Source organism: Ordospora pajunii (genome assembly GCF_021821965.1).
Source record: "Ordospora pajunii strain FI-F-10 chromosome Unknown Cg_02B, whole genome shotgun sequence".
Taxonomy (NCBI): domain Eukaryota; kingdom Fungi; phylum Microsporidia; family Ordosporidae; genus Ordospora; species Ordospora pajunii.
In genome coordinates this window covers 60,085-83,066 of record NW_026848118.1, presented here as the reverse complement: position 1 = coordinate 83,066, position 22,982 = coordinate 60,085, and the positions used below count along the sequence as shown (strand labels likewise).

The 22,982-nt window shown below is 42.0% G+C and overlaps 22 protein-coding genes across 22 annotated transcripts; 8 read left to right on the top strand and 14 right to left on the bottom strand.

The window, feature by feature from the left end:
• Positions 1–592, top strand: HK407_02g03240 (uncharacterized protein; the record flags this gene model as incomplete). Its single annotated transcript, XM_060420323.1, has 1 exon — positions 1–592. A coding segment is annotated over one exon (592 nt), but the record flags the coding sequence as incomplete, so codon positions are not given.
• Positions 593–812: 220 nt separating this feature from the next.
• Positions 813–1,040, bottom strand: HK407_02g03230 (uncharacterized protein; the record flags this gene model as incomplete). Its single annotated transcript, XM_060420322.1, has 1 exon — positions 813–1,040. The coding sequence occupies one exon, from the start codon at positions 1,038–1,040 to the stop codon at positions 813–815; it is 228 nt and encodes a 75-aa protein (XP_060277556.1).
• A 137-nt stretch (positions 1,041–1,177) lies between these two features.
• Positions 1,178–3,292, bottom strand: HK407_02g03220 (hsp70-like protein; the record flags this gene model as incomplete). Its single annotated transcript, XM_060420321.1, has 1 exon — positions 1,178–3,292. One exon carries the CDS (start codon positions 3,290–3,292, stop codon positions 1,178–1,180), a length of 2,115 nt encoding a protein of 704 aa, XP_060277555.1.
• Positions 3,293–3,470: 178 nt separating this feature from the next.
• Positions 3,471–4,520, bottom strand: HK407_02g03210 (uncharacterized protein; the record flags this gene model as incomplete). The annotated part of the gene is made up of 1 exon (XM_060420320.1): positions 3,471–4,520. The coding sequence occupies one exon, from the start codon at positions 4,518–4,520 to the stop codon at positions 3,471–3,473; it is 1,050 nt and encodes a 349-aa protein (XP_060277554.1).
• A 31-nt stretch (positions 4,521–4,551) lies between these two features.
• HK407_02g03200 (uncharacterized protein) lies at positions 4,552–6,249 on the bottom strand (the record flags this gene model as incomplete). The annotated part of the gene is made up of 1 exon (XM_060420319.1): positions 4,552–6,249. One exon carries the CDS (start codon positions 6,247–6,249, stop codon positions 4,552–4,554), a length of 1,698 nt encoding a protein of 565 aa, XP_060277553.1.
• An 88-nt stretch (positions 6,250–6,337) lies between these two features.
• HK407_02g03190 (uncharacterized protein) lies at positions 6,338–6,991 on the bottom strand (the record flags this gene model as incomplete). Its single annotated transcript, XM_060420318.1, has 1 exon — positions 6,338–6,991. The coding sequence occupies one exon, from the start codon at positions 6,989–6,991 to the stop codon at positions 6,338–6,340; it is 654 nt and encodes a 217-aa protein (XP_060277552.1).
• A 96-nt stretch (positions 6,992–7,087) lies between these two features.
• HK407_02g03180 (putative Ran GTPase binding protein) lies at positions 7,088–7,732 on the bottom strand (the record flags this gene model as incomplete). Its single annotated transcript, XM_060420317.1, has 1 exon — positions 7,088–7,732. The coding sequence occupies one exon, from the start codon at positions 7,730–7,732 to the stop codon at positions 7,088–7,090; it is 645 nt and encodes a 214-aa protein (XP_060277551.1).
• Positions 7,733–7,789: 57 nt separating this feature from the next.
• Positions 7,790–8,638, bottom strand: HK407_02g03170 (spore wall protein; the record flags this gene model as incomplete). Its single annotated transcript, XM_060420316.1, has 1 exon — positions 7,790–8,638. The coding sequence occupies one exon, from the start codon at positions 8,636–8,638 to the stop codon at positions 7,790–7,792; it is 849 nt and encodes a 282-aa protein (XP_060277550.1).
• Positions 8,639–8,961: 323 nt separating this feature from the next.
• On the top strand, positions 8,962–10,275 carry HK407_02g03160 (uncharacterized protein; the record flags this gene model as incomplete). Its single annotated transcript, XM_060420315.1, has 1 exon — positions 8,962–10,275. One exon carries the CDS (start codon positions 8,962–8,964, stop codon positions 10,273–10,275), a length of 1,314 nt encoding a protein of 437 aa, XP_060277549.1.
• Positions 10,276–10,473: 198 nt separating this feature from the next.
• HK407_02g03150 (uncharacterized protein) lies at positions 10,474–11,208 on the top strand (the record flags this gene model as incomplete). Its single annotated transcript, XM_060420314.1, has 1 exon — positions 10,474–11,208. The coding sequence occupies one exon, from the start codon at positions 10,474–10,476 to the stop codon at positions 11,206–11,208; it is 735 nt and encodes a 244-aa protein (XP_060277548.1).
• Positions 11,209–11,391: 183 nt separating this feature from the next.
• HK407_02g03140 (uncharacterized protein) lies at positions 11,392–11,811 on the top strand (the record flags this gene model as incomplete). Its single annotated transcript, XM_060420313.1, has 1 exon — positions 11,392–11,811. The coding sequence occupies one exon, from the start codon at positions 11,392–11,394 to the stop codon at positions 11,809–11,811; it is 420 nt and encodes a 139-aa protein (XP_060277547.1).
• Positions 11,812–11,925: 114 nt separating this feature from the next.
• Positions 11,926–13,695, bottom strand: HK407_02g03130 (smp2-like plasmid maintenance protein; the record flags this gene model as incomplete). The annotated part of the gene is made up of 1 exon (XM_060420312.1): positions 11,926–13,695. One exon carries the CDS (start codon positions 13,693–13,695, stop codon positions 11,926–11,928), a length of 1,770 nt encoding a protein of 589 aa, XP_060277546.1.
• Positions 13,696–13,862: 167 nt separating this feature from the next.
• Positions 13,863–14,459, top strand: HK407_02g03120 (uncharacterized protein; the record flags this gene model as incomplete). The annotated part of the gene is made up of 1 exon (XM_060420311.1): positions 13,863–14,459. The coding sequence occupies one exon, from the start codon at positions 13,863–13,865 to the stop codon at positions 14,457–14,459; it is 597 nt and encodes a 198-aa protein (XP_060277545.1).
• Positions 14,460–14,532: 73 nt separating this feature from the next.
• Positions 14,533–14,808, bottom strand: HK407_02g03110 (uncharacterized protein; the record flags this gene model as incomplete). Its single annotated transcript, XM_060420310.1, has 1 exon — positions 14,533–14,808. The coding sequence occupies one exon, from the start codon at positions 14,806–14,808 to the stop codon at positions 14,533–14,535; it is 276 nt and encodes a 91-aa protein (XP_060277544.1).
• Positions 14,809–14,908: 100 nt separating this feature from the next.
• Positions 14,909–15,298, bottom strand: HK407_02g03100 (uncharacterized protein; the record flags this gene model as incomplete). The annotated part of the gene is made up of 1 exon (XM_060420309.1): positions 14,909–15,298. One exon carries the CDS (start codon positions 15,296–15,298, stop codon positions 14,909–14,911), a length of 390 nt encoding a protein of 129 aa, XP_060277543.1.
• A 536-nt stretch (positions 15,299–15,834) lies between these two features.
• On the bottom strand, positions 15,835–17,052 carry HK407_02g03090 (uncharacterized protein; the record flags this gene model as incomplete). Its single annotated transcript, XM_060420308.1, has 1 exon — positions 15,835–17,052. One exon carries the CDS (start codon positions 17,050–17,052, stop codon positions 15,835–15,837), a length of 1,218 nt encoding a protein of 405 aa, XP_060277542.1.
• A 55-nt stretch (positions 17,053–17,107) lies between these two features.
• HK407_02g03080 (uncharacterized protein) lies at positions 17,108–17,839 on the top strand (the record flags this gene model as incomplete). The annotated part of the gene is made up of 1 exon (XM_060420307.1): positions 17,108–17,839. The coding sequence occupies one exon, from the start codon at positions 17,108–17,110 to the stop codon at positions 17,837–17,839; it is 732 nt and encodes a 243-aa protein (XP_060277541.1).
• Positions 17,840–17,894: 55 nt separating this feature from the next.
• On the bottom strand, positions 17,895–18,872 carry HK407_02g03070 (uncharacterized protein; the record flags this gene model as incomplete). Its single annotated transcript, XM_060420306.1, has 1 exon — positions 17,895–18,872. One exon carries the CDS (start codon positions 18,870–18,872, stop codon positions 17,895–17,897), a length of 978 nt encoding a protein of 325 aa, XP_060277540.1.
• A 230-nt stretch (positions 18,873–19,102) lies between these two features.
• HK407_02g03060 (uncharacterized protein) lies at positions 19,103–20,200 on the top strand (the record flags this gene model as incomplete). Its single annotated transcript, XM_060420305.1, has 1 exon — positions 19,103–20,200. One exon carries the CDS (start codon positions 19,103–19,105, stop codon positions 20,198–20,200), a length of 1,098 nt encoding a protein of 365 aa, XP_060277539.1.
• Positions 20,201–20,363: 163 nt separating this feature from the next.
• Positions 20,364–20,753, bottom strand: HK407_02g03050 (uncharacterized protein; the record flags this gene model as incomplete). Its single annotated transcript, XM_060420304.1, has 1 exon — positions 20,364–20,753. The coding sequence occupies one exon, from the start codon at positions 20,751–20,753 to the stop codon at positions 20,364–20,366; it is 390 nt and encodes a 129-aa protein (XP_060277538.1).
• Positions 20,754–20,890: 137 nt separating this feature from the next.
• Positions 20,891–21,817, top strand: HK407_02g03040 (uncharacterized protein; the record flags this gene model as incomplete). The annotated part of the gene is made up of 1 exon (XM_060420303.1): positions 20,891–21,817. One exon carries the CDS (start codon positions 20,891–20,893, stop codon positions 21,815–21,817), a length of 927 nt encoding a protein of 308 aa, XP_060277537.1.
• Positions 21,818–21,916: 99 nt separating this feature from the next.
• Positions 21,917–22,927, bottom strand: HK407_02g03030 (putative DnaJ domain-containing protein; the record flags this gene model as incomplete). Its single annotated transcript, XM_060420302.1, has 1 exon — positions 21,917–22,927. The coding sequence occupies one exon, from the start codon at positions 22,925–22,927 to the stop codon at positions 21,917–21,919; it is 1,011 nt and encodes a 336-aa protein (XP_060277536.1).
• Positions 22,928–22,982: the final 55 nt, after the last annotated feature.

Below are 22,982 nucleotides of genomic sequence, written 5' to 3'. Positions count from 1 at the left end.
AAAACAGAAGAGAAGGAGGCTAGGGATAGCGACAATAGCAGTAGCGGTGGTAGTGGTAGTGATTGAGGCATTGTTTACAAGAATGAGTATAAAGAATGCACTGAATAATGGACATTCAATGAGTGATGAAGCAGTGATAAGTAGGATAGCGATGGCAGCAGTGGCAATGCTAATGATGCTGAGTATGATTTTATATGTGAAGTGTGCAAATAAGCCTGTGTTGTATGACAGATTGATGATAGGAGGAAGTGTAGTGATGGCGCTGGTGATGAGAGCATTGAAGGGTATATGTGGAGGAGAGAATATGAATGAGTATGTGAGAATGAAAATGAGATTAATTAATGTGGTGATGGTGGTGATGAGTTTGGTGATGGCAATAGAGAGTCTAGTAGCGGTTATTAATAGTAGGAATAATAACCGTAATAATATAGATAGAAAAGATGAGAATGAGAGTAATGATGCAAGCAAGAATGCAAGTGGAATAGCGAAGAATGTGATTGTTGTGGTGAGTACGTTTGTAATGGTAATTACAGGATGGGTGATAAAGAGGATGGGTGTAGATGTGGATGTGAGTAATGAAATGCAGCAGTAATAAGTAGTAGTAATAATGATAGAGATATGAAATGTGGAATGAGAATAAATGAATAGTGAATAATTGATGTATGATAATAGTGTATGAGAGAAGAAAGCCAACTCATTAGTGTAGTGTAATGGGTTTTCGAAATGTATTAGAAAAGGTACCATCGTTGATACATATGCTTTTATGTCGTTCATACCCATCCTTATTATCTGCATGGCATTAGCATCGCTACTTAAGCTTCTTTTGCTAGCACCTCCTTTACCTTCCTCAGTATTGCCTCAATGTATGATTTCATAGCAGCTTCATTCTGGCCCGTCATAATATCTCTGCCGCTAAGATTCGTGTTAATTCCATACACATTCTCTATAAAGTTCTTCATTAGGCCGCCATACTTACACAATATGCTTGCTCCATCACTATGTGTTAACTTATCATTTACATGCTGCAATATGCCAACCATTTCTTTGCCAACACTTGCTTGCTGTGAATCTGTAGAGATCGCTTTTATGCAGTAAGCAACAGCATCAACACACAGGGAATTGAATAATAGTAGTCAAAATACAAAATTTAAACGAAGTAGCACATTTAATAGAAAAATCAGAGCTCTTCCCTTCCCGTTTCTTTTTCTTCAGGCACAGGCTGTGATGGCACCTCTTCCACTACAGCTTGAGCCGGCACATATCCCTTCATCTCATCAACAAACTGCTGTAGTTTATACTCAATCTCAACCCTCGACAAGCTCTCTTTGTTTTTCTCAAGCCATAACTTCATCTTGGCAATATGCTCGACTGCATCTTTCTTTACCTCGTCAGGAATCCTCTTAAAATCTTCTCCTTTATCAGTAATATCCAAGATATACTCAAATCGCTTGATAACCTCTCTCTTCTCTTTCAACTCCTTGTTTTCCTCACTATACAATCTCTCCTCCATCCTTTTGATATCCTGTGGAGTCATCTTGGCAACATTTGAGTCAAACCTTGCATCTTTCTTACTTCCGGTCTGCTTGTCTTCAGCACTCAATTTAATCTCTCCATTCGCATTCATATCAATTGTAACCTCTATCCTTGGACCTCCTTTCGGCTGATTCCCCGGAAGATCAAACTCAATGTCCCCAATATATACATTCTCCTTAAAACTCTCCATTCCTCCTTGTGCAAGACGTATTCTGACCTTTGTCTGGTTGTCGCTTGCTGTAGTAAACTCTTTCGATCCCTGCGCTGGTATAAACTCACCCTTTGCAATAATCTGCTCAAAATGATCCTCCTCCGTGCATATTCCAAGCGAAAGCGGAATACTGTCAACCGTTTGTATCTTCTCATCATCCCCAAGCATCCCAATCTCCCCTGCCGTATGTAGTGCTGCTCCTCTCGCAACTATCGTGTCCGCGTCTACTCCTTCATAATGTATCTTGTTGGCTCCAAATATCTCCTCCACAATATCAATCACCTTTGGAATCCTTGTAGACCCTCCCACAAGCAATACCCTATGCACTGAATTCTTATCATATCCGCCGCTTTCTTTCCCATTATTGCTAAGCATCTTGTTCATCACATTCCTTATCTTCACATAGAAGCCCTCATTCAGCTCATTAAACTTCTCATTCGACAATCTCAACTCAATCGACTTCTCCCCTTCATAAATAAACGGACTACTTACCATTTCATTAGATTTCCTTCCAGGAGACTCACGAACCTTGTTGCACAGCTCAATCTTCATACCCTCCACAATGTTCCTCAGCCTCAGCTTCACGTTCTGATTATGCATCACATCAAACCCCACCTGCTTTTTAATGTAGTCTGCAAAGTAGTTCGTCAAATTGTCATTCACATTCTCTCCTCCCAGATAATTGTCCCCTCCATAGACCGGCACTAGCATCAGCCCTTTAGACGGCTCAACAATAGAAACATCAAACGTACCTCCCCCAAGATCAAATACACATATATTCATCTCATTAAAGTCGTTGTCATCCTTCTTCAAAACACCCTTCTTGATCAAGTCATGCGTGTATGCAAGCGCTGCTGCCGCCGGCTCCTTCCATATTTTCGGTATAGGAAACCCGGCCAGCTTTGCAGCTTCTATTGTTGCAGATTGCTGGTTCAAATTGAAATACGCAGGAACCGTAATTGTCAGTCCTTCGATCTTGTAATCCTTCAAAATGTAGTTCTTAAGCATGCTCAGCACATAGCGCGAAAGCTCTTCAGGCGTCACAGACTGATACTCATTACTTTCCTCTTCCTGCAACTTATATGCAACCCTTCGCTTTCCACCAACATTTTCAACAAATATAGGAACGGACGCATTATTCTTTATCTCTTCAACCTTCGTGTCAATGTTTGACAGGTCATCAATACCCATAGCCCTCTTGAATGCATAGAAATACGTGTTTGCATTTCCTTTTTCATTGTATGTGTGCATCCCAGGCCATCCTGCAACCGCCTCATATCTCATCTTCCCTTCCGAGTCCGTCTCCTTCTTAAAGTTCACAACAGACGGCGACGTCTGCTCTCCACTCTCTGCATACACAAACTCAGTGTCCTTCGTCGACGGCTTCCACACACACACGCAGCTATATGTGGTTCCAAGATCTATCCCCACTGCAACAGACTCTCGGAGATCAACCACACCATTTCTCCACTCATTATACCCTTCCTTCACTGGCACGTCACAAAAAATCATCGCTATCCACAGCAATCCACCAATCATACCCCTCATCCAACAAACAAATTTATATACCAGCTATCCAAATTCTAATCAACCCGAACTTTCTAGATTTATTCTGTCCATATTAGGAAGTATATGTTCATAACAATATAATCTTCCATCAACACACTTACACTTCATGATCAATTCCACTAAAACTAAACTACACTTTATTCCTTTACTAATCAGCCTACATGATATAGCACAGTCTTGGATACTTTGTATTCTCGTCGCTGCAATCCCTGTGGCCCACATAAATAAGCTCCGAATGCCCAATATACCTAGATCCATACACACATCCATTCTCAAACACATAAGGCTGGTTCAGATCGTCCATAACCTCTTTGCTTCCTTTACAAAGCAGTATGCTTATTTCATGCTTGCTAAAAAGCACATCCTCTCTCATCCTCAATGCTGCACAGCAACTAGGGCACCTTTCATCCCTTGCGCCCTCCTCTTCGTCAAAACACTTATGAGTCTTGTATGCCATCATTCCATATTCTATTCTTCGCATCAGCCTTGACTTCTCTCCTCGCTTAACCAGCCTCAGCATGCATCTGCAAAACCGTTCTGCAACTTTCCATTCCTCATTTCCTACTCCTCCATTTCCAAAGTCTGCTCCAAGCACAAGAGCGGGCAGATACTGCTTTATATCTCCGTGGATCTTTATGAACTCTTTGCTAGCAAACTCCAATGCTTTGCAAATCTCATTCTTTCTGCACATCAGCAGAAACTTCTGCTTCTTCAGGTCATTCTCAATATGCAAGCTTTCGCAATCCCCAAGCCTCCGCAGCTCAGACCTGTTTTCCTTGCAGAAATCCAGTGCTTCATCATACTCCCCTGCCTCAATCATTGCCTTCATTCGATACATTCTCCGGTAAAAACATCCCTCAGAATACTCCTCAATCTCAAATCTACGTGCAAATGCAGACGCACTCACAAAATATCCATTGTGCTCAAAATGCTCCATGATAAAAACAGGCAACACATCACAAGGCATCCTTCGGGTTGCCGCCGCTTGCACACACGCCTCTACCTCGTCAATCTTCTTGCTCATCAACTCCTTCAACTTATCAAGCTTATTCACGTAGTCTTCACCGCTTATTTCTCCATTCCTATGCATTCTAAACAATCGATCAATCACTCTATATCCAGATCTCAAAACACTTTGTGCCCTCACATCCTGAACCCTTCTGAAACTCATCCAGGCTCTCAACAACGACACAAAATATCCAAGCATGCAAACAAATCATTTATTTAGACAAAGCGTATCACTCAAAACCCACCTTGTGCAGTTTGTTCGCCACAGAAAGATACACGTTCTCATGCACAACCTTACTTATCCTATCTCCAACACTGGCCTCTTTGTCCTTAATCCATTCGTCTCCATGCTTCCTGTATCTCCTCAAAATAACCACATCCTCATCAGCATGAGACGTCACCATCACAGAATCCTTTGAAAAAACATCTATCACATTCACATCCTCAACTAGCTTCTCCTCACTCGCTCCGTCCTGCATCTGAAATCCAGTCACTCCATTCCCAAGAAATGACACAAACAGCATCTTCCCTGACATGCAAAACGATGCAATCTCCTCGTCCTCAAGAATCCACTCTCCCGTACCAACTTTGTATATTCCACGGCCATCCAACAAAAAAACTCCTTCTTCAGTTTCCTCTATCTGTTGGATCATCCCGGTCTTCAAGCGCCTCAAAATCCCCGCCTCCGCAACCTCAACAAAACTCCCATCAAAATACATAAATAGCCTGCTTCCATCAAGCACAATATCCTCAGGCACATTTGCCACATTCACGCATTCCCTCTTCTGCATCAAAAACATCCCTTCTCCATCAATCCGGTACATCTTCATAGTCCTCCCTCCATGCATCCTTCCAGACATTGCAATTACACATCCGTTCGAATAGAAACAGTCTGCTCCCTCAAAATACCCAACCTTCTCAACCTCCTCCAAATCAAGATCATACAAAAACACATAACTCCCTTTTATCACCACAAGGCTCCTCTCAGAAACCATCTTCTCGTCCCGCAGAAACACATAAGGCATCACAACCTTCGTCCTTTTCACATTCTTCTCAAAAATCTCCCTTCCCGGCTTCTCCTCGTCCTTTGCATTCTTAGCCCTGAAAAGCTTGCAATACTCAAAATTCGGCAGTGAGTAAATCCTCCCCCTCTCCGCCCCGGTCTTCATATCATAAACAACCAAACTAAACGCCGTCAGCACATAAACACACTCCCCCTCATACACAAAATCAACCGCATCCCCATTAAAAGACGACAACATCATCCTCTCATCCCTTCGCGTCTCCAGCCTTGTAAGCCTCTTGTTCTTGCTGACTACAAGCAGGCTCTCCAGAGGCGTAACAGCAATCCCTAAGACCGCATGCGAGTGGTAGTGATACGAGAGTCTTGCATCCTTCTTGATAACTTGTATGGTATTTGCATTATCCACATAAACTATCATTCCGAAATGCACTATAAAATACTTAATGCTCACATCGGCCAGAACCTCCTCAGCATTTCTTGTACCAATGTCAAACCTGATCAAACTCTTGTTTGTGTTGATATAGAAATATCCCTCATCCCAGAAATATGCACCGGATTGAAAATCAAACATCATCTCATGGCTCTCATCAAATCCAATACACCGGCCCATTCTTCGCACAAGACTAAATACCCTTTCTTCATGCACATGGAAATCAACAACATTCTCTCCATACACTTCAACTTCCTCCAGCGGCTCGTCAAACAGATCCTCATACACCAGCACGCTTCCTCGAGTCAAAAAATAATATCTTTCTCCATATCTCTTTCCAACCCTGAACTTATGGAAAGCTCGTGTTCTGATCATCACTAGCCCGCTCTTCTCATACTCCTCCACCATCTCCTCCCTTATCTTGTATATAACTCTATCACAGACAAATATCTTTCTGTTATCTCCGTTTAACATCTCAAGGGCCACAAATTTTTCAGTTTCTCCAAGATCATACAACTGCTTTAATTCACACTACACAATCTATGCATCTTGTACACACCGATCACCAACACTCCCTATCAAGATACTTACGAATCACCGGATCTGCTTTCAGCTTGATTATGTCCTCAACATACTTCCTCGATATCATAAACTGCACACTCATCCTTGCCATCTCAAGCGAATCAAACCTATCCACCTCAGACAGTGTCTCACAAACAAGCTTTCTGAATCTTATGTCGTTCTCCAGGCTGCCTTGGCTTAGAACAAGCAAAACCCTTGCAATAGCATCATGCTCAGATGCAGATTTGAGCATCAGCAGCATATGCTTGACCTTCAGGCCTGCATGCTGCATCTTCAGAATATGTGAATCATTAACACCTGCATGCTTCTCAAAAGCTGTTCTAAATCCATGCATTGTCTTCAGCCCAATTGTGTTAATCAGTCTTACCACCCTGTCATTCGCTTCTTGTCTTTGCCTATGAACCATATCCTCACAGGCTTCACCGTTGCTATCTTCTTGGACTACTCCATTACTACACCTCAAGCCAAACCATCGGTGGCTAATCGCTATAATCTCTTCATTCATTCTTATCAGGCTTCTCAATACACTCTTTTCTACATCAATCCTTGCTTTCAACTCACGCCTGCATCTGGCCTCCTCCAACGTCCTTTCTAAATCCTCCAATGCATTCTCAAGGCCATAAACAAGATCCATCTCTCCAGCACACTCTACTAATTTATTCACTTCGTTTCAAAACTAGCAAGTGGCGTGGACCGCTCTAAAACATGCATCACAACCAAAAGCACCATATCAATTTTTATTCTTTCTTTCTTCCAGGACCATATCGTTGTGGCGTCTTCCAGACTCATACTCCTCTCCAAACTTCACCGAATCCTCCTCAGAATTGAACTTCACAACAAACAGCTGCTTCTTGTCCCTCAATGCATCAGACTCAACAGTATCCTCAGTGGTCATCCACATCCATCCATTCATCATCTTCTTGTGTGCTTGTGCCTTCAAGCCCGGATTGATGTAATGGTTGCATCCCAGCCTCCCAATCTGCTCCCTGAACACAACAATTCGTACAAGATTGCTCTTTGGGCGCTTTCCAATAATCATCGTCCCCTGGGCACGCTCTTCAAGAGTGTTCGTCTCCTTCGCAAAATAATACAGTTTGCATTTCGCCTTGAACAGCACCTCATCTTCTTGGTTCTCATCAAGATACTTCTCCTGCTTTTCTATTATGCTATTCTCATCAAGCTCCTCCTCCGTGCTGCATGCCTTCGGCTCCTCCTTCTTGGGAACAGAGGTCGTTAGAAACGGATTCTCCTTTCCCGGCTTTGCCTCCGCTACATTACGCACATCTCCACTCACACTCATCTTCAGAGCTTCCCCATTCTCATTTACATTCTCAACTTCCTGCTTCTTGCCTGCTTCCTCTTCTCTCAAGCCCATTCCTCGGAGGGACCAATATTTCGCACAAAAATACTCTTCCAATAACCATAAATTACTTTAATCTCTGTAGCATGCTCCTCCGAAAAACGGACTATGATTGCCCACTAGCCGGAACGGCCTTTGAATCCCATCCCCACTTGCTATCTCGTCATACTCCAGCACATCATTCTCATAAGACCCCAGAGAAACATAAAAGGAATTCATCAAAATAGACTTGATCTTCATCAACTCGGTCTCAGCAAACGATGCAACGTCATTCACACACTTCGGAAGCTGCCTTAGAGAAATAATCGGCAGCTTCAGATTTGCATTCGCAAAGTAATCAGAATACACGCTTGAGTCGCAATTGTACAGAAGAACAACAGGCGAGTTTGTTTTCCTCTTCTTAGTCGCCATGTACAGCCCGTCCTCAAAGTCCTCAATCTGCCCCTCACACCTGTCTAGATCGACACCCTCAGGCATTGTTGCTTGGACCTTCGCATTAATTACAAACTGCTTCTTGATCCCGCTGTCAGAGACATATGCATCTGAGTTCGCGTGCTGGTTGATTATCGCTTCTAACTCCTTGGCTGTATCATATACAATATCATCAATCGACGAGCCTATACTGGCATATCTCTTCCTTGACTTGTCAGAAACAAACACTGCAATGTCAACAACCCTTTGCGAAGATGGATTGCCATGGTAGTTGATAACCTTGACGTCCTCGCCGTTATATGTACTGAAGCTACTGTCGTTACGGTAATCGCTGCTATCATGGGAGTCATCGAGGTAGTTGTAGTCAACACTGCTCCCATTCATGTATTGGTCGAGCTCCGCTTGGTTCTGCGCCAGTCTATTGCTTGTTTCTGCTCTTACAGCCAGTCCTGTTATCAAGAGTGCCAAGAAAATTCTGCCTCTGAACATATCCTTGACGCCGCCAGAGTGTATTTATTCATAACCTGAAACCCGATATGAGGCAATGTGTTTCACATGAAGCCGCAGCTCACAGATTCATCGCAGGCTTGATATGCATATAATCTTGCATTCATATTGCATTGTTGCTGACTGCCATCTATTCTATCGAAATATACTCATGCTACAGTACAATTGCTTAGTCTTGCCTATCTGCATCCATCTTTTATTATTTATGCTGTGCATGGCTGATGCGTAGCCACATTATGTATCAGCGTGTATATGATGATTTGAAACATCACAAACAATGTAAGCCTGCAGTACGACCATAAACAATGAAAATCCTGCTTCTGCTGCCATTTGTATCCATGCAGGCGATCAATCTGGTTCTGCTGTATGAAAAGCCAGGGATAAAGGAAGCCAGAGATATGTATCGGTATGTTGTGGAGCGAATGCTTGACAAATTCAATGCCCACTTCCACCAGTATGGAACAAAAATCAATCTTTTGGACTTCATGGCATATGACGACTACCTGACGAAGCCAGAGTACCAAAGCATATCGATCACTGGCGGAGACGAAAGCCTGGATACAAGAATAGAGGCATTGAAAGACATACCTGCTAATGTGATTCTTGTTGCATCTGCAAGTCCCGACGAGGAGCATGAGAAGTATGTGTCCGAGTCTCCGTGCACAAGCAGGTTTGTTAGCAACATGGTTTCGAGTGATGTTCTTGAGGACGAGATGTTTACAAAGATTGTGTATGCAACACTTTCTTGGATGCGCAGCTTTTTTGGCATGGATGTCCCCAATCCAATCAAAGAGAAGAATCCGGATGTTTTTGATAAGTTTGCACGAGATGTGAATACAAATGAATTTATGAAGATGCTTAAGCAATGCTCCAGAGATGCAAGCGAAAGGTTTGAAGTGTTTTCCAGGGCGCTGAATTGGAATAGCCAGAAGGGATTTGCAATAGATGTGGAGGCAATTGATGCAGCAAAGGAGAAGGGAATTGAGATATCGAGTCCGCTGAAGTTGGAGTCGAAGCCAGAAGGAAAGCAGCAAAGCCTGAGTTCCAAAGGGATATCTGTGATCGGAGGAGGCATTGGAGGGCAAAATAACGTTGAGCCGTTTGCGAACGAAGAAGAACAATATTATAGAGAAGACTCTGTGCATAATCTGAACAGAGCAGCAGATTGGAACTTGGATATGAATGTGAATGGCATGATAGATGGCAAACAGCTGGTTTGGATATCAAAAGGAGGAGTAGATTCTGATATGGGTAGCGAGATTAGCGTGAGCAACTCTCCAGGAGGTGTGCATGCAAACAGGCTATTAGAAAAGCCTGAAAGAGTTTTTCATAGAGTTGATGCAAAAGGCCAGGAAATTGAAAGCGAAGAGGCATTGATAGACGAGAAGATCCGGAATGAATTACAAAGAATCATGCAGCAGGAGGCTGATAAGACAAACAGGCAAAAACCTGATGTGGTAGTTATTCCGAAAAAAACAACACATGTTATCAAAACAGAGGAAGGGCCATCAGCAAGACTGTTTTTTGCAAGACGGGCAGTTCCTCTGAGGGATGGCTTGAGTGCAGGAAGAAGAAGCACTGATCAGGGAAGAATCGCATATAGAAGGCCAAAACCCTGATTGGATGAGCGTAAGTTTAGAAACAGCGAGTATTTTATTAAACCAGATGCAATTGTCTAGAAACATGTTTTATCTTGAAAGGCCAGTCTTAGGTGTTTGTATATATGTATTCTGTGTGGAATGATGAAACACGATGTAAAACGTTAGTGAACCTGTTTCGTGTGGGCGCAATAAATAAGAATGTATGATAAATAAACAATGAGGTGCAGGCTGTTTGTGGAAATAGCAGTGCTGCATAACATTGTAATGGCTAATCGTATGCTTAACTTATTTGGCAGTAGAGATGATGCAGTAGGAATTATTAGTGATGTAGAGAAGACTGCTGGAGATCTTAAAGATAGTGTAGACGAGCTCGGAAACAATGTGACCCATTTTACTAGCATTAAAGATGATTCGAGAAAAGAAGATCTCCAACACATTAAGGCAAGGCTGAACCAGATAGAAACCGAAAGAGATGAAAAAGAAATAGACAAAGACAATCAGCGTATTGTGCTGCAGAAGAAGATAAGGAGCATCGTAAAGGAACTGGGCACGATTGCAAATAGGCTAATTGAATACAAGAATTCACTTGGCGCATCAGATACGATGAATGAGGATAATTTGGACGACGAGCTGAATTTATTGAAAGATAAGCTTAACAAGCTTATGAATGAGCAAGGCAATCAAGATGAAGACAAAGACGAAGACGAAGGATACTTAACTGATGCTGAGCAAGAAGGAGTTGAAGAAGAAGCTGAAGCTGTCAAATCTGATAATATATCAAGCAGTAATGGAAGTAGACGTGGAAATGGAAATGGAAAGAGCAGTGAAAGTAGAAGTAGAAGTAAACGTAAGAATAGGAGTAGACATAGGAGTAAGAGTATAAATCCTGAGCAAATCAACGATAAGGATTATGGAACTAATAGCGAATTATCTTCCAAAAACAAAGTATAAAAGCAAAGTGCTTACAATAATAACTATACTAAAGAATAAACAATATTAAGTTATTTGTTATTATAGGATGTTTGTATAAGCATAGAGCAATGCATATGCATATGTGGCTTTCATGGTTATGAAACACTGAGCAGGGAAGCTGAAACACAGATGCAATTAAATGGATCCAAATGCGCACAAACAATGAGAGGAGTGCTATGCGTGGCTCTGATATATTTCTTTAGTATTGCCAGTGGTGATCGTGCAGCTAATGATAATAAGCGCAAAAGAGACAGTACTGTCGATGATTATGACAATGAAGAGGGGGAGAGAGAGGATTATAAGTATGGTAGGATTTTTATTAATATACAAACTAAAGAACCAATCAGTATCCGTACTACCACCACAGATACTGATGATGGAGAACAATATGATGATGAGTTCTATAACCGTATGGATGATTCTGAAGAGTATTCGCGTGGAAACCCAAAATCAAAAGCAAAAGGTCGTAATAAACAGCAGAATAGCTACAGTGATGAATTTCTTGATGGGCAGAAAAAACGCAAGAAACAGCTATCAAAAAAGATGATAAGGAATGAACCGAGCAATAGTAAGCAAGAATAATAAAACAAATATTATGCTATTCATACAACATATTGCTCAAATATTGCCTACATCAAAATCACTCATAGTTTAATTTTCCTAAGTTTATTCTCTGCGATTTGTGCGATATTATATTTACTGCGACTTCCACCATGAAAAGTCGCTGAATGTATGGTCTATAAACGGAATGGTCTTGCTAGATAAATACGGAAACATGCTGTCCACAAAGTCATTCATTGTGCGGTATGTCCCAGACAATGTCTTCACAAGCTCGACATGCAGCTCTCCTTTATGATTGATTGTAAAAATCCTTGACAGAGGAATCTCAAGCGCCTTGTATGTGATGACATCTGTGATTTTGTTTCCAAACCCCGCAACAAAAGGATTCGTGCCCTTGAAAAGATTCCTTATTGTTTTCAGGCATGCAATCTTGAAGTCCTCTGGCCGTCTTATAATCAGCTCTCGGTAAAGGGCTGCAAACACCCCATCAGGAGATAGGATCACTGGCCCATCGGGCAGCTTGCATCCATCCTGGCATATGCTCTTGAGATACGACTTTGTGGACGACGACTGCTCAAGAGGTCGTGCCGTCAGATACACTATTTTATATCCATTCTTCACTATCTTCGTGTATAGCGATGCGACTCCGTTGTGTGTCCAGTCTTTCCCCATCATTCCATACACATGCCCCCACACATCACTCTTGGTTATTGTTCCATCAATATCAGACACTATTATTTTCGAATCACTTCTCCATAAATATATATTCCCCTCCAATTGCTTATCCAGCCCTCCTATCTTGAAAACCACTTGATTTCTTCCCTCGTTGAGATTCAGCATCCGGAGCTCTGCAGAGTCAAGCCTCAACGAAAACGACACATCCCTCTTGATTATCTTTTTGGTGCCAAATATGTTCCATCCAAGCGCTCTGTTGTGCTCATTCTCCAGAATCTTCATCATCCTCTTTGCTTTGTTGATCTTCAATCCCCGAATCTCAAAAAACATCTTGCAGAAAGTGTCATATGGCAGGTAAAACCGGAAGTTGCATTTCTTACATCCTTGGACTCTTGCAACAAGGTTCGCTGTGTTTGAAACTTCGTCAACAAGAAACATGCCAAATGTAAAATCCAACGAGTTCTGGATCTTCTTGCTGTGGCACAAAGAAAAAGATACGCTTGCACCCGTACATCCCTTGCACTTCTTGTCACACATTTTGTTGTTGAATGGAGGATAGAGATACAGGCCAGTAAAAATATGCAGAATTGATCGGTATCTTCCTATCAAAAACTCAAAGTGCTCTGCAGAGCTGATCAGGTATCCAAACTTCACAAATTTGTTTTTGAAGCCAATGTATGAATCGTCATCCTCGTTGCGTAGCGCCCTTCCATGCATTCGAGTCTTCAGGTTTTTGATTCTTTCCTTCTTGAGATACTGCTTGAATTCTGCATCTTCGATCTTCAGGCTGTTTTCTTTGCACTGCAGCATTACATCGAAGTTCATCGTATACGCATCAGACTGTTTTCCAAGCGAAAGGTTCTCAAGCCTCTTGTTCAGAATCAGTTCATCATCTGAGTCAAACATCATCATGAGCTTGTTGTTGTAGTCAAGCACAACATCGTAATCCGTCACTGTCTCCTCTTCCGTCCCCTTTTCAAAGCACAGATCTCCCTGGTTTGTTATCGACATTGTTATGTCACACATCTTCCCATTGACAAAAAGATGCACCACCTGACTGTTTGCCCCGTAGAAGTACAGCCTTCCAAACCTCAGCTGAAATTCCGTGCACTTCAGGCACCCGTCTGCCCCTTCGACAACAATTACGTCGTTGACACCACTGAGTGTGATTGGGTTGATGTTGTTGTACAACCCAGAAACAGATGTGATCAGCTTATGAACTATACCCATGTTTCAGGGCTTATGCAACATGCATTTATGCAATAGCACTTGATAATGATTAGCTATGCATTTGATGTATATTGTTATCAATGAATATGATGCGAAGTGGCATTGCATAGCCTGTGAATGGTTTATTTACAACTCAACGTGTTTGAGCAATTCTCGAAGCCCATTCAATGAACGAAGACGGCCCAAGGCTATCGAAGCTCAAGCTTGCATACAAGAAAGCAATCCAGGAAGTGCTGAAGGAGGAAAGGAAGATAAGGGAGATTCTTCTTGATCCAAACACGGTTGTTGAGGACTCTTTCTTCGTCAGTAACTCGAAAGTCGAAGAATCGTTTGATGAGCAGCAGAGTATGGATGAAGATGCCATAAACAAGGCAGTAAAAGAAATATTCCTTGGCCTCAAATCAAAGCTGTCCGACACATTCAAAAAGAAGGTGTCCGAATACAGCATTGCAAGCAAGCTAAACAATCTAGACAAGGAAATAGCAAAGGAAAACACATACAGCAAAAGCATAACCTGTAACGAATACATAAAGGAGATCTTTGAATCGTATCTGGTAGATCCGAAGCTAAACTACATAAGATACATCGAGGAGGCAAAGAAAGAGTCATCAGAGCGCATCAAGGCAGCAAACAAAGCAATGGAAGGAATTAACGAAAGGATTAGACAGCTAAAAGAAGAAAACGCACTTTATGACAAAGCTTATGATAGCTTGACCATACATCTACTGGAAGCCATGGAAAACAAGAGCATAATTGATATATGACCAGTGCAAATATTATCACTTTAATAAAACTACAATTTTCCTGAATAAATAGATGTATTCATGATTTTATTCCTTACTTCGTTAAAATATCCAGGACTGTCTTTTTGATATCATCGAATGCTTCGTGTGTCCTCACACTACAAAACACAACCAGCTTCTTATTTGGCCTGATCTTGCTCCTTGCAATCTCATTCTTAAGTGCTTCGTCATACAAGTGTATTCTTTCCTCTCCTTGGCTTATATATATGAATACATGCGTGCTGATTTCGAGAACCTTGATGTCCGTGTCAATGTCCTGCACCTTTGTTGAAAAGTCTATGTATGCCGTTGTTCCTTCTTCATCATGCATTCCATGCCCTCTCCAACAATATTTATCCAAGTTCCACGTTTATAACTTTGGTTTCATATCAAAACATACAGGAAGTCAAAGCTCCCAGGTACACGCCATTTCATAGCGATTTCCTTTCGTCATCAATGTCTACCAGATAGTAAGGATACAAAAACACCATCCATGCTAGCGTAAACACATCCAAAAACACCTCAGATAGAACCCTCACCTTGCTATATGTCCCATAAATCCCTCCATATATAAAAAACACACCCTCTGCAAAAAAAGATACTGCAATCATAATGTAAAACCTGGATTTTGTTATCCTTTTCAAAGACATAAGCCTTGCAAAGCTGAGCAAAAGCGTAAGATGTGCATACGAAAACTTCATGCTCCTAATGCCATCCAGAAAATCGATGCTTTTTCTATTATTAACAGCCAGCATGTACATGGCTTTGATTGCTGTGTGTGCCACCAGCCACTTAGGTAGTAGTCCTGGTTTGTTTGTCATAGTATCAGGGTGGAAATGCACAGCGATTAATTTCTCATGCATAAAGCCTGCAAATTAATACGTCCTTTGTTTTCATATACGCAGGCACATAACACTTAGCCGCGCAGGCCATGAATGAGTTATTCAAGCAAAGCACGAGCAATATAGCCTGCAATCGTATACACAGCATATCTTCGTTGTATTTCACATATCTCAACACAAATGCAGCCACATTCATATTTGTAATAAAATTTATCCCAAATGGCTCAGAAGCCTCTAAAGAAGATCAAACTACAAAAGAATCCTACAAAGTATAAGAAAGCATCCAAGAAGATAAAAACAGAAGAGGAGCTGATAACCAAAGAAATCAATAAAGGAATAGTCGAAAAGTACACTTCAATGAGCAGAGTAAGTAAAAGACACTCGCGCAGATAGAAACTTGTATTGCTAGGCACACTTCCATGCAGCCATATCCAACTTTCATGGCATACGTAGCCAGCTATACCACAGAAAAATTACATCCTTGCAATAAACAACTTTATTCCATTGCACTAATCTTATTTATTTTGGCTTTCTCTCTTTGCCTTTCGTCTCTGTGCTGCTTCGTAAGACTCATGAATGTTCTTTAATGAGATCTTTAGTGTGCTCGGAAGGAATCTATGCCTAGATATTCTGTTGATCTCCTCTACATCCCTGTACTTGCCAATCAATGCCTTCGAGTACTCGAGATTGTCCTTCTCTCTCCTACTCATCGGGCCTGGGCGAATTGATGCATGGCTCCTCCACAACCTTATCGATCCATCATCACTTCCAGAAACAATAAACTGTGAGTCATGCGAGTACTTCAAGCCAAACACATTCTGCATCCGCTTTGCATAATACACATCTCTGCTCTTCCTTTCGTCTATCTCAAATATTCGTATTGTCTTGTCAGAACTTCCAGATGCTATCTCAACCCCAAGCGGATCAAATTCAACTGCGACCACAGCATTCGCATGTCCTCTGTAAACCCCGCATGTCTCCTGTAGATACCGTATGTCATGGTTGTACACACATCCATCTTCATTCGCAGACACCAGGATATGCCCGTGCTTTGGATTGAATGCTACATCGTTCGTCTTTCCTGCCCTTATTGTATCTATCCTTGCTCCAATCCTACTGTCCAACAGTGTAAATCCTTTCTGTTGCCCAATACAAACAACATTCGGCATCACCGGGCTCGACTGAATGCAGTACGAATGCTCTGTCTTTACACACTGCTTCTGGCATCCTCTCTCAATATCAAACATCTCAACACCCATAAACGTCCCTGCATGCACATCTTCACCAATCTCCAGGCACACAACTTCAGACTTACAGGCATAATTTGTGCCACCGTCAAGACACTTAACAAAGGTACCCTGCCCTGCATACAAGCATCCATTCAGATCCATTCCAAGCCCCTTGACAGAATATTCACAATTGTACTCTCTGCTTGCTGCTTTCTCGTTCATGTTCCACACAAACACTTGGTTATCAAAACTGCCTGATGCAAACACAGGCCGGCTGGGATGTCTGCACAGAACATGGATTCCCTCCTTATGATAAGAAAGCGCAGAGATAAATGGCTTGCTCATCATCCTGTCAATCTTCGTTGCATTCAGTGCCCGTACAAACTCCCTTTCCTTCATCAAAGGATGATACTCCTCATTCTTCGAGAAATTCACATACCGCACATCCTTCTTCCGCTCTTTCGATATCTCATTTGGCTTGTGGTATATCGTGTTCACTTTCATCCGTGCTGGGGCCAAGCAGTTTCGAATTCTTGTTGGTATTGCATCCCTGCATCAAATGAACAAAGTGTTTGTAAGTAACTTTCCAGAGTGCTACTCTGAGGAAAACATAGAAGTAATCTTCAGTCCCTTTGGAGAGATAAAGTCAATAAGCATTGTGAAAGAGCCCAGGGTGTTCGCAATCGTTGAGTTCAGAACGCCTCAGCAGTGCACAGTTGCAATCGAATCCATAAAGGGGAGAAGGCTATATGGATGCACAGGCGCATTGCAAGTGGAGCTTGCCTTTGATAGAAAGAGAAGGGTTGTTGTATCTGGAGTTCCATTAGGCACGCATCAGCACGAGATTTCAGACTTCTTCAAGTATTATGGCGCTGTGGAGAATGCCATGCAAAGTAATGATGGCCTTGTAGTAGTTGACTACTCGTTACAAAAAGATGCAGAGGATCTGCTTGCATTAGACGGGAAGGTTTCATTTAACCACAGCACTGCTAAGCTGTCAATTAAGCCGTTTGTAAAGAAGGAAAAAATCGACAGAACCATAAGTCCCGAAAGATGCATTTTTGTATACAACTTACCAGCCAAAATGACCAGCACAGACCTTAGAGAGTCGTTTGAGAAGTTTGGATGCATTGTTTCATCCGGAGTGCTGAGTGGAGGAAAAGGATTCGTTAACTACGACAGAGAACTTTCTGCCTTGAAAGCCATCAGGCATATGGATGGAAAGAAGATTTCTGGAAGAAAGGCCAGGGTGGTGCTGAAATCTATGAAAAAAGAGCTTCCTGGTAGCTGATCGACACAATAGAATAGTTTTATTACATTTACAGACATTGGTAGATGCCTTTGCTTTAGAGGTTTGGTCTTGTGCTCATATCACTTGAAGCGCTTCCGTCGTTATCGCATTCATAGTCTTTAGGGTAGCATTGCATCCTATGATTGTAGCTTCTGGCTCCATGATCATTTTCCTGCACAATGCTCGGATGGTGATTCTTGTACTCAAGCTCAGCATGGACAGGCTTGTATGCTATGCCTGATGTATACATGTCACAAACCTGATTGCATGCCATCTGCTGATGATAATTGTAGGTGTTGTACTCGCCAAACAGTATGTTTTCTGGAGGACTGCTGTATACCTTGTGATATTGGCTGTGTGTGTCACTGTAAAGATCGTTGTATCCTTGCATGGGGATTTTTGTATTAAATCCGCTTTGATAGCATTCCCTGCTTGTATGCTCCGGATACTTTCCTCCTCTTGTGTACGCAAGGCATTGACTGCATAGATTAATGAATCCGCTATTCGTTTCGAAGGCTGGTAATTCGCGATTGCATGATATGCATGTGCTTTTCTTCGGTCCGTCTTTGATGGTTTTGGCTCTCGCACTAGATACCATGGAATAAGGTCGTGTTTTTCCGTGGAGTTTTTGATATAACCCGCATGCGTTGCATAACAAAGACTTTCCGTTGTCGCCCCTTCTCCACGAGGGAGTGCTTGTGGTTTGGCAATTCGAGCATACTCTCTGTTTAGCCTTTCTCCTGAATTCCTTAGCAGTTGAGGCATTGATACTTTCGTGTACCTGTGTAGAGATCTGCATGCTAGCCTTGCCACAATCATTGTTTCCCGGCTGTAGGCCTGCCTCTACACAACTAAAGGTATTGTCTTTGATGCATTGACTCATTTTATGCTCTGCAATGCTGATACTGTTGTGTTGTACTGTATCTTTATCAATACTTGCAATTGATGCAGGGCATTCGACTTCGGAATGACCATCCAGTCTAGCAGGCTCTTTACGGTAAGAGTCTCCACCTTCTTTGCCCGGGCATGTCATTGTTTGTTTCCAAAGCAATTATTATATAGTGAAAATTCACCTAGATATTATTTGTAGATTAATATGACGAGAGTTTAATTGTGATATATTGGGCACGCATGCAAGTTCAGCTACTCAGCATTGCATGGAGTGCCGAAGGATAACTGCAGATACCCAGCACGTATTTTGCATCTCAAACAGAAACATAAAACCGGCATAAAACAGGAGGCAAACGATTCAAAACAATTCAAATGGCAGCAAAGCTGAACAGGGAGCTTGCTAGATATGAGCTTGAAAGCTATGCCACCACAGAAGTAGAGGGAATGCGGGTTGGCGCCAGGCAGGCTGATGCAATTGGGAAGATGGCACAGCTTCCAGAAAAGAGCTTTGATGATCTTGTGCTTGATGTTGTCAATGAAATGCATAGGAGAAAAGACATGCCGCACCTACCACTTGAAAGCGTAATGCAAAAGAAGCTGTGCAAGATCAAGGAGGAGGGATTTAGGAGCCTTGTTATGGATGTGCTGGCAGTGTTGTCACAGAAGTCATTTGACGAGGGCAGCCTATCAGGTGATGTGAACGGACTAATTGACAACATTGACAAAATGATAACATCGATTAGGAAGGATATGGAAAGCGAGGAGCGATCGGTAGAGGAGATATGTTCTGAAGAAGACATAGTAAAGAAAACATGCATGTTTATATCGCATGTCAAGCACATTCTGAGTAAAAATGGAGAGGACACGTTTCTTGCCGAGCACATGATGGATCGGTTTAAGATGTTTTCTGAAGGCAAGAGCACTGATGGGCTGAAGATGTTGCTGGACATAGATGTTTTTCTGAAGAAATGCAACGATCTTGGATACGAAAAGAATGAAGAGTACAAATACCATAGAGACAGCATAGGCCGGCTGATACATGCAAATCTCGATTCTGGCTTGAAAAAGAAGTTGATTGCAGAGGAGGCAGCAAGGATATACTCGATTGTTGCGATGGAGAGTACCAGATTGGAGGAAGTTGCAGAAAGACACATGAAATTGAAGATTTATGAAGTGGTTGAAGTGTTATGCAGCATTAAGAAGGATGTGCAGGCAGAAAAGGATGTTGATGTGTGTGCATATGCAGCATGCATAGCAAGAATATCAAAGGAGTTCATCGAGCTGGCTGTAGAGAGCGATTCTAGAGATCAGACCAGTGTATTTGAGCAGCTGAATCAAAATGTAAGCATGCTTGAAAGCATATCTAAAGGCGAATGCTATGATGAAGAGCCGTTGTTTGTGATGCTTTCAGTCGTTAAGCTTGTGAAGATGGTTTTGACACAAAGATGCACAGGACAACCGTCAGTGTGATGATTTGAGTTGGGACTGTGCCTGCTTATTGTACGATGCCTGCTATCATATGCCATGATTTCTGGCAGAGCATAAATAGAGATGAGCCTGAACAACATGTTTGACGGAGTTTGCATGGAGAATAAAACTTTAACTTACTTTAGATTTATTTTATTCTGGGTGCCTAGAGAGAGAAGCTTAGAATTGCAGAATGGCTACCTTGTTTGTAAAAGCCATCAAGCTTTGCGTTTCTAATTCGATGATCGTCCGAAGATATTATGATTGCGTTGTCTTCTTTATAGGGCATGTACTGTAGCTCTATGGTGTTGGGCGTTGCATCGTTTTTGACTAGCTTAAGGTTGTCTGAGTTTGTAAAGAACTCGAAAGCCAGTCCGCCTTTGTCGTCTTCTCTTGCGACATACGATAAGCTTTTGTATTCTGGAAGTGCATCTGAGGATTCAGACTTGTCCACGCGAAGTGTAGTACCACCGTAATCAAAGACCTTTTCAGTGACGCTCAGCCTGTTGATCAGCTCTTTTCCACAGAAGACACCGATCAGAAACAGATATATCATATGCTCGTATGTTGCATGCTTATTATATATTTGCAGTGGATTGTTTCATAAACTGATGAAGCAGTTCACAGATATTAAACATTGTTTGAAATGCTTATGTGTTACAATTACAACTGGCTGGGATCCTGCCCTGAGCAATGCAATTGACAGAGAAGCATCGTCCTACGTCGCTGCAGGAGATTGTTGGCAATAGAGAGGTTGTGGAGGCGCTCACCTCGATTTCATCAACAGGGATCATTCCACACATGCTGTTCTACGGCCCTCCAGGAACAGGAAAAACAACAGCGATCCGGTCGATTGCTAGCAAGCTGCCAAAGACAAGTGTGCTTGAGCTGAATGCAAGCGACGAAAGAGGAATATCTACAGTCCGGGGAACAATTAAGGAGTTTGCATCGACCTACTCGAAATCGATCAAGCTTGTTATTTTGGACGAGGCAGACATGATGAGCAGAGATGCACAGAATGCACTTAGAAGAATAATTGAGGACTTCAGTGCAAGCACAAGGTTTTGCCTAATAGCGAACTACTCGAAGAGGATCATTCCGCCTATTATATCGAGGTGCACCAAGTTCAGGTTTGGCCCTGTAAATCAGGTACAGCAAAGGATAAAAGAAATATGTATGAAAGAATGCATCAAGTACACCGAAGAAGGAGTTGATGAAATAGCAAGGCTGTGCGGGGGAGATATGCGCAAGGCCGTCAATGACATCCAGGGTGTCTACTCGTCATTCGGCGTGGTTGATGAGCAAAGTGTTCAGCAATTCAATGGAACGGCACCGAAGAGCGTGTATCAAAGAATCCTTGACGGTCTCATAGTCATGAGCACAGCGAGCCTCAGAGAACTGCTAAGTAGTGTGATATTTGAGCATGGACTGGACTGTGCCGATCTGGTGTCCAATCTGTGTGACATTGTGAGTGCAAGCAACCTCAAAAACAAGATGAAAATACTAAAGGACTTGAGCGATGTGGAGTACCGAGTATCGATTGGCTGTTCTGAAGACTTACAGATAAATGCAATCATTGGCACATTCATACTTAACAGAGACGATTCCACAATCTTATAGCTATAAGCTTAATACCATAACAATATGATAAACGTTTATTATAACCTTGGCAAAAATACAAAATACACTTCAAGTAGCTAACTTATCTCAACTTATCTTTCAGACTTCATAGTATGAAAGAAATCCAAATATCTTACTAGTATATTTGCTCTTTGGAATTACACTTACAATGGTGGCCGTTGCAAATCCTATAGATGCAACAATCAGTGCCATGCATATTCCCAGTGGTATGTATATTGCAATACTTCGAAAGCCTGCCAATATCAATGAAAACGTGCTTAGATAGAGCATAGGCAGAAGCAGCACACATGCATTTATAAACACCGGATACCTTATGCTGCAGAGGCTCCATACGATGTGTCCCAACAGCAAAAGGGGTTTCGTAAACGATGGAACAGCCTGTGAAATAAGCCCAGCAAATAATATCAATTTCCAAGTCTTTTGGACCAACATTTCCTTCTTCCTAAAGCCATCGGTCTGCCCCCATAGTTTCCAATAGCATATCGAATTGAGTACAGACAATCCTTCCATCCCAATAAAAATGCATACAGGGATAATCAAACCCTTCTTCACAACACCTTCTATATACAGCATGCAATTGAAAGCATGCACAATCATAATTACAACCTCCGTTGATGCATACGTCATGATTTTAAGTTCATTGACGAATCCACATACTCCATGCAGCGATGAAATCGATCTTATTGCAGGAACTATGCTTGCTGCCATTCCTACTCCAAACGGAACGCTCATAAAAGCACTCACACTCGTATTATGTGCAACTAGAAATGGCAGTGCAAATAACGCCACAAGATTTGTTACAAATGCAAAAAGATACAATAAAATATTGAATCTATCAAATATTCTTGTGATTATGTATGAATCCTTGTTGTGAAGCAGAAGTTGAATAGACAGCTCTCCAAACATGTTATAGAAACTCCTCTTGTGATCATCCTTCAGGATGGCATATGCTTTGTTTATCTCAGCAAAGTTGTCCTGGTCCATTATATCTTGATGCCGGTAATACTGTCTTGCCAGGAGACGATATGCATGCTCCACATCCTCCTTAGACCCGTTCCTTGGAATCCTTAGAACATCATATAAACTCATCGGGGGGCTCTGGCCTTTGAAGTTAAGCATTCGCTTTTGCACAAAAAACCGCACC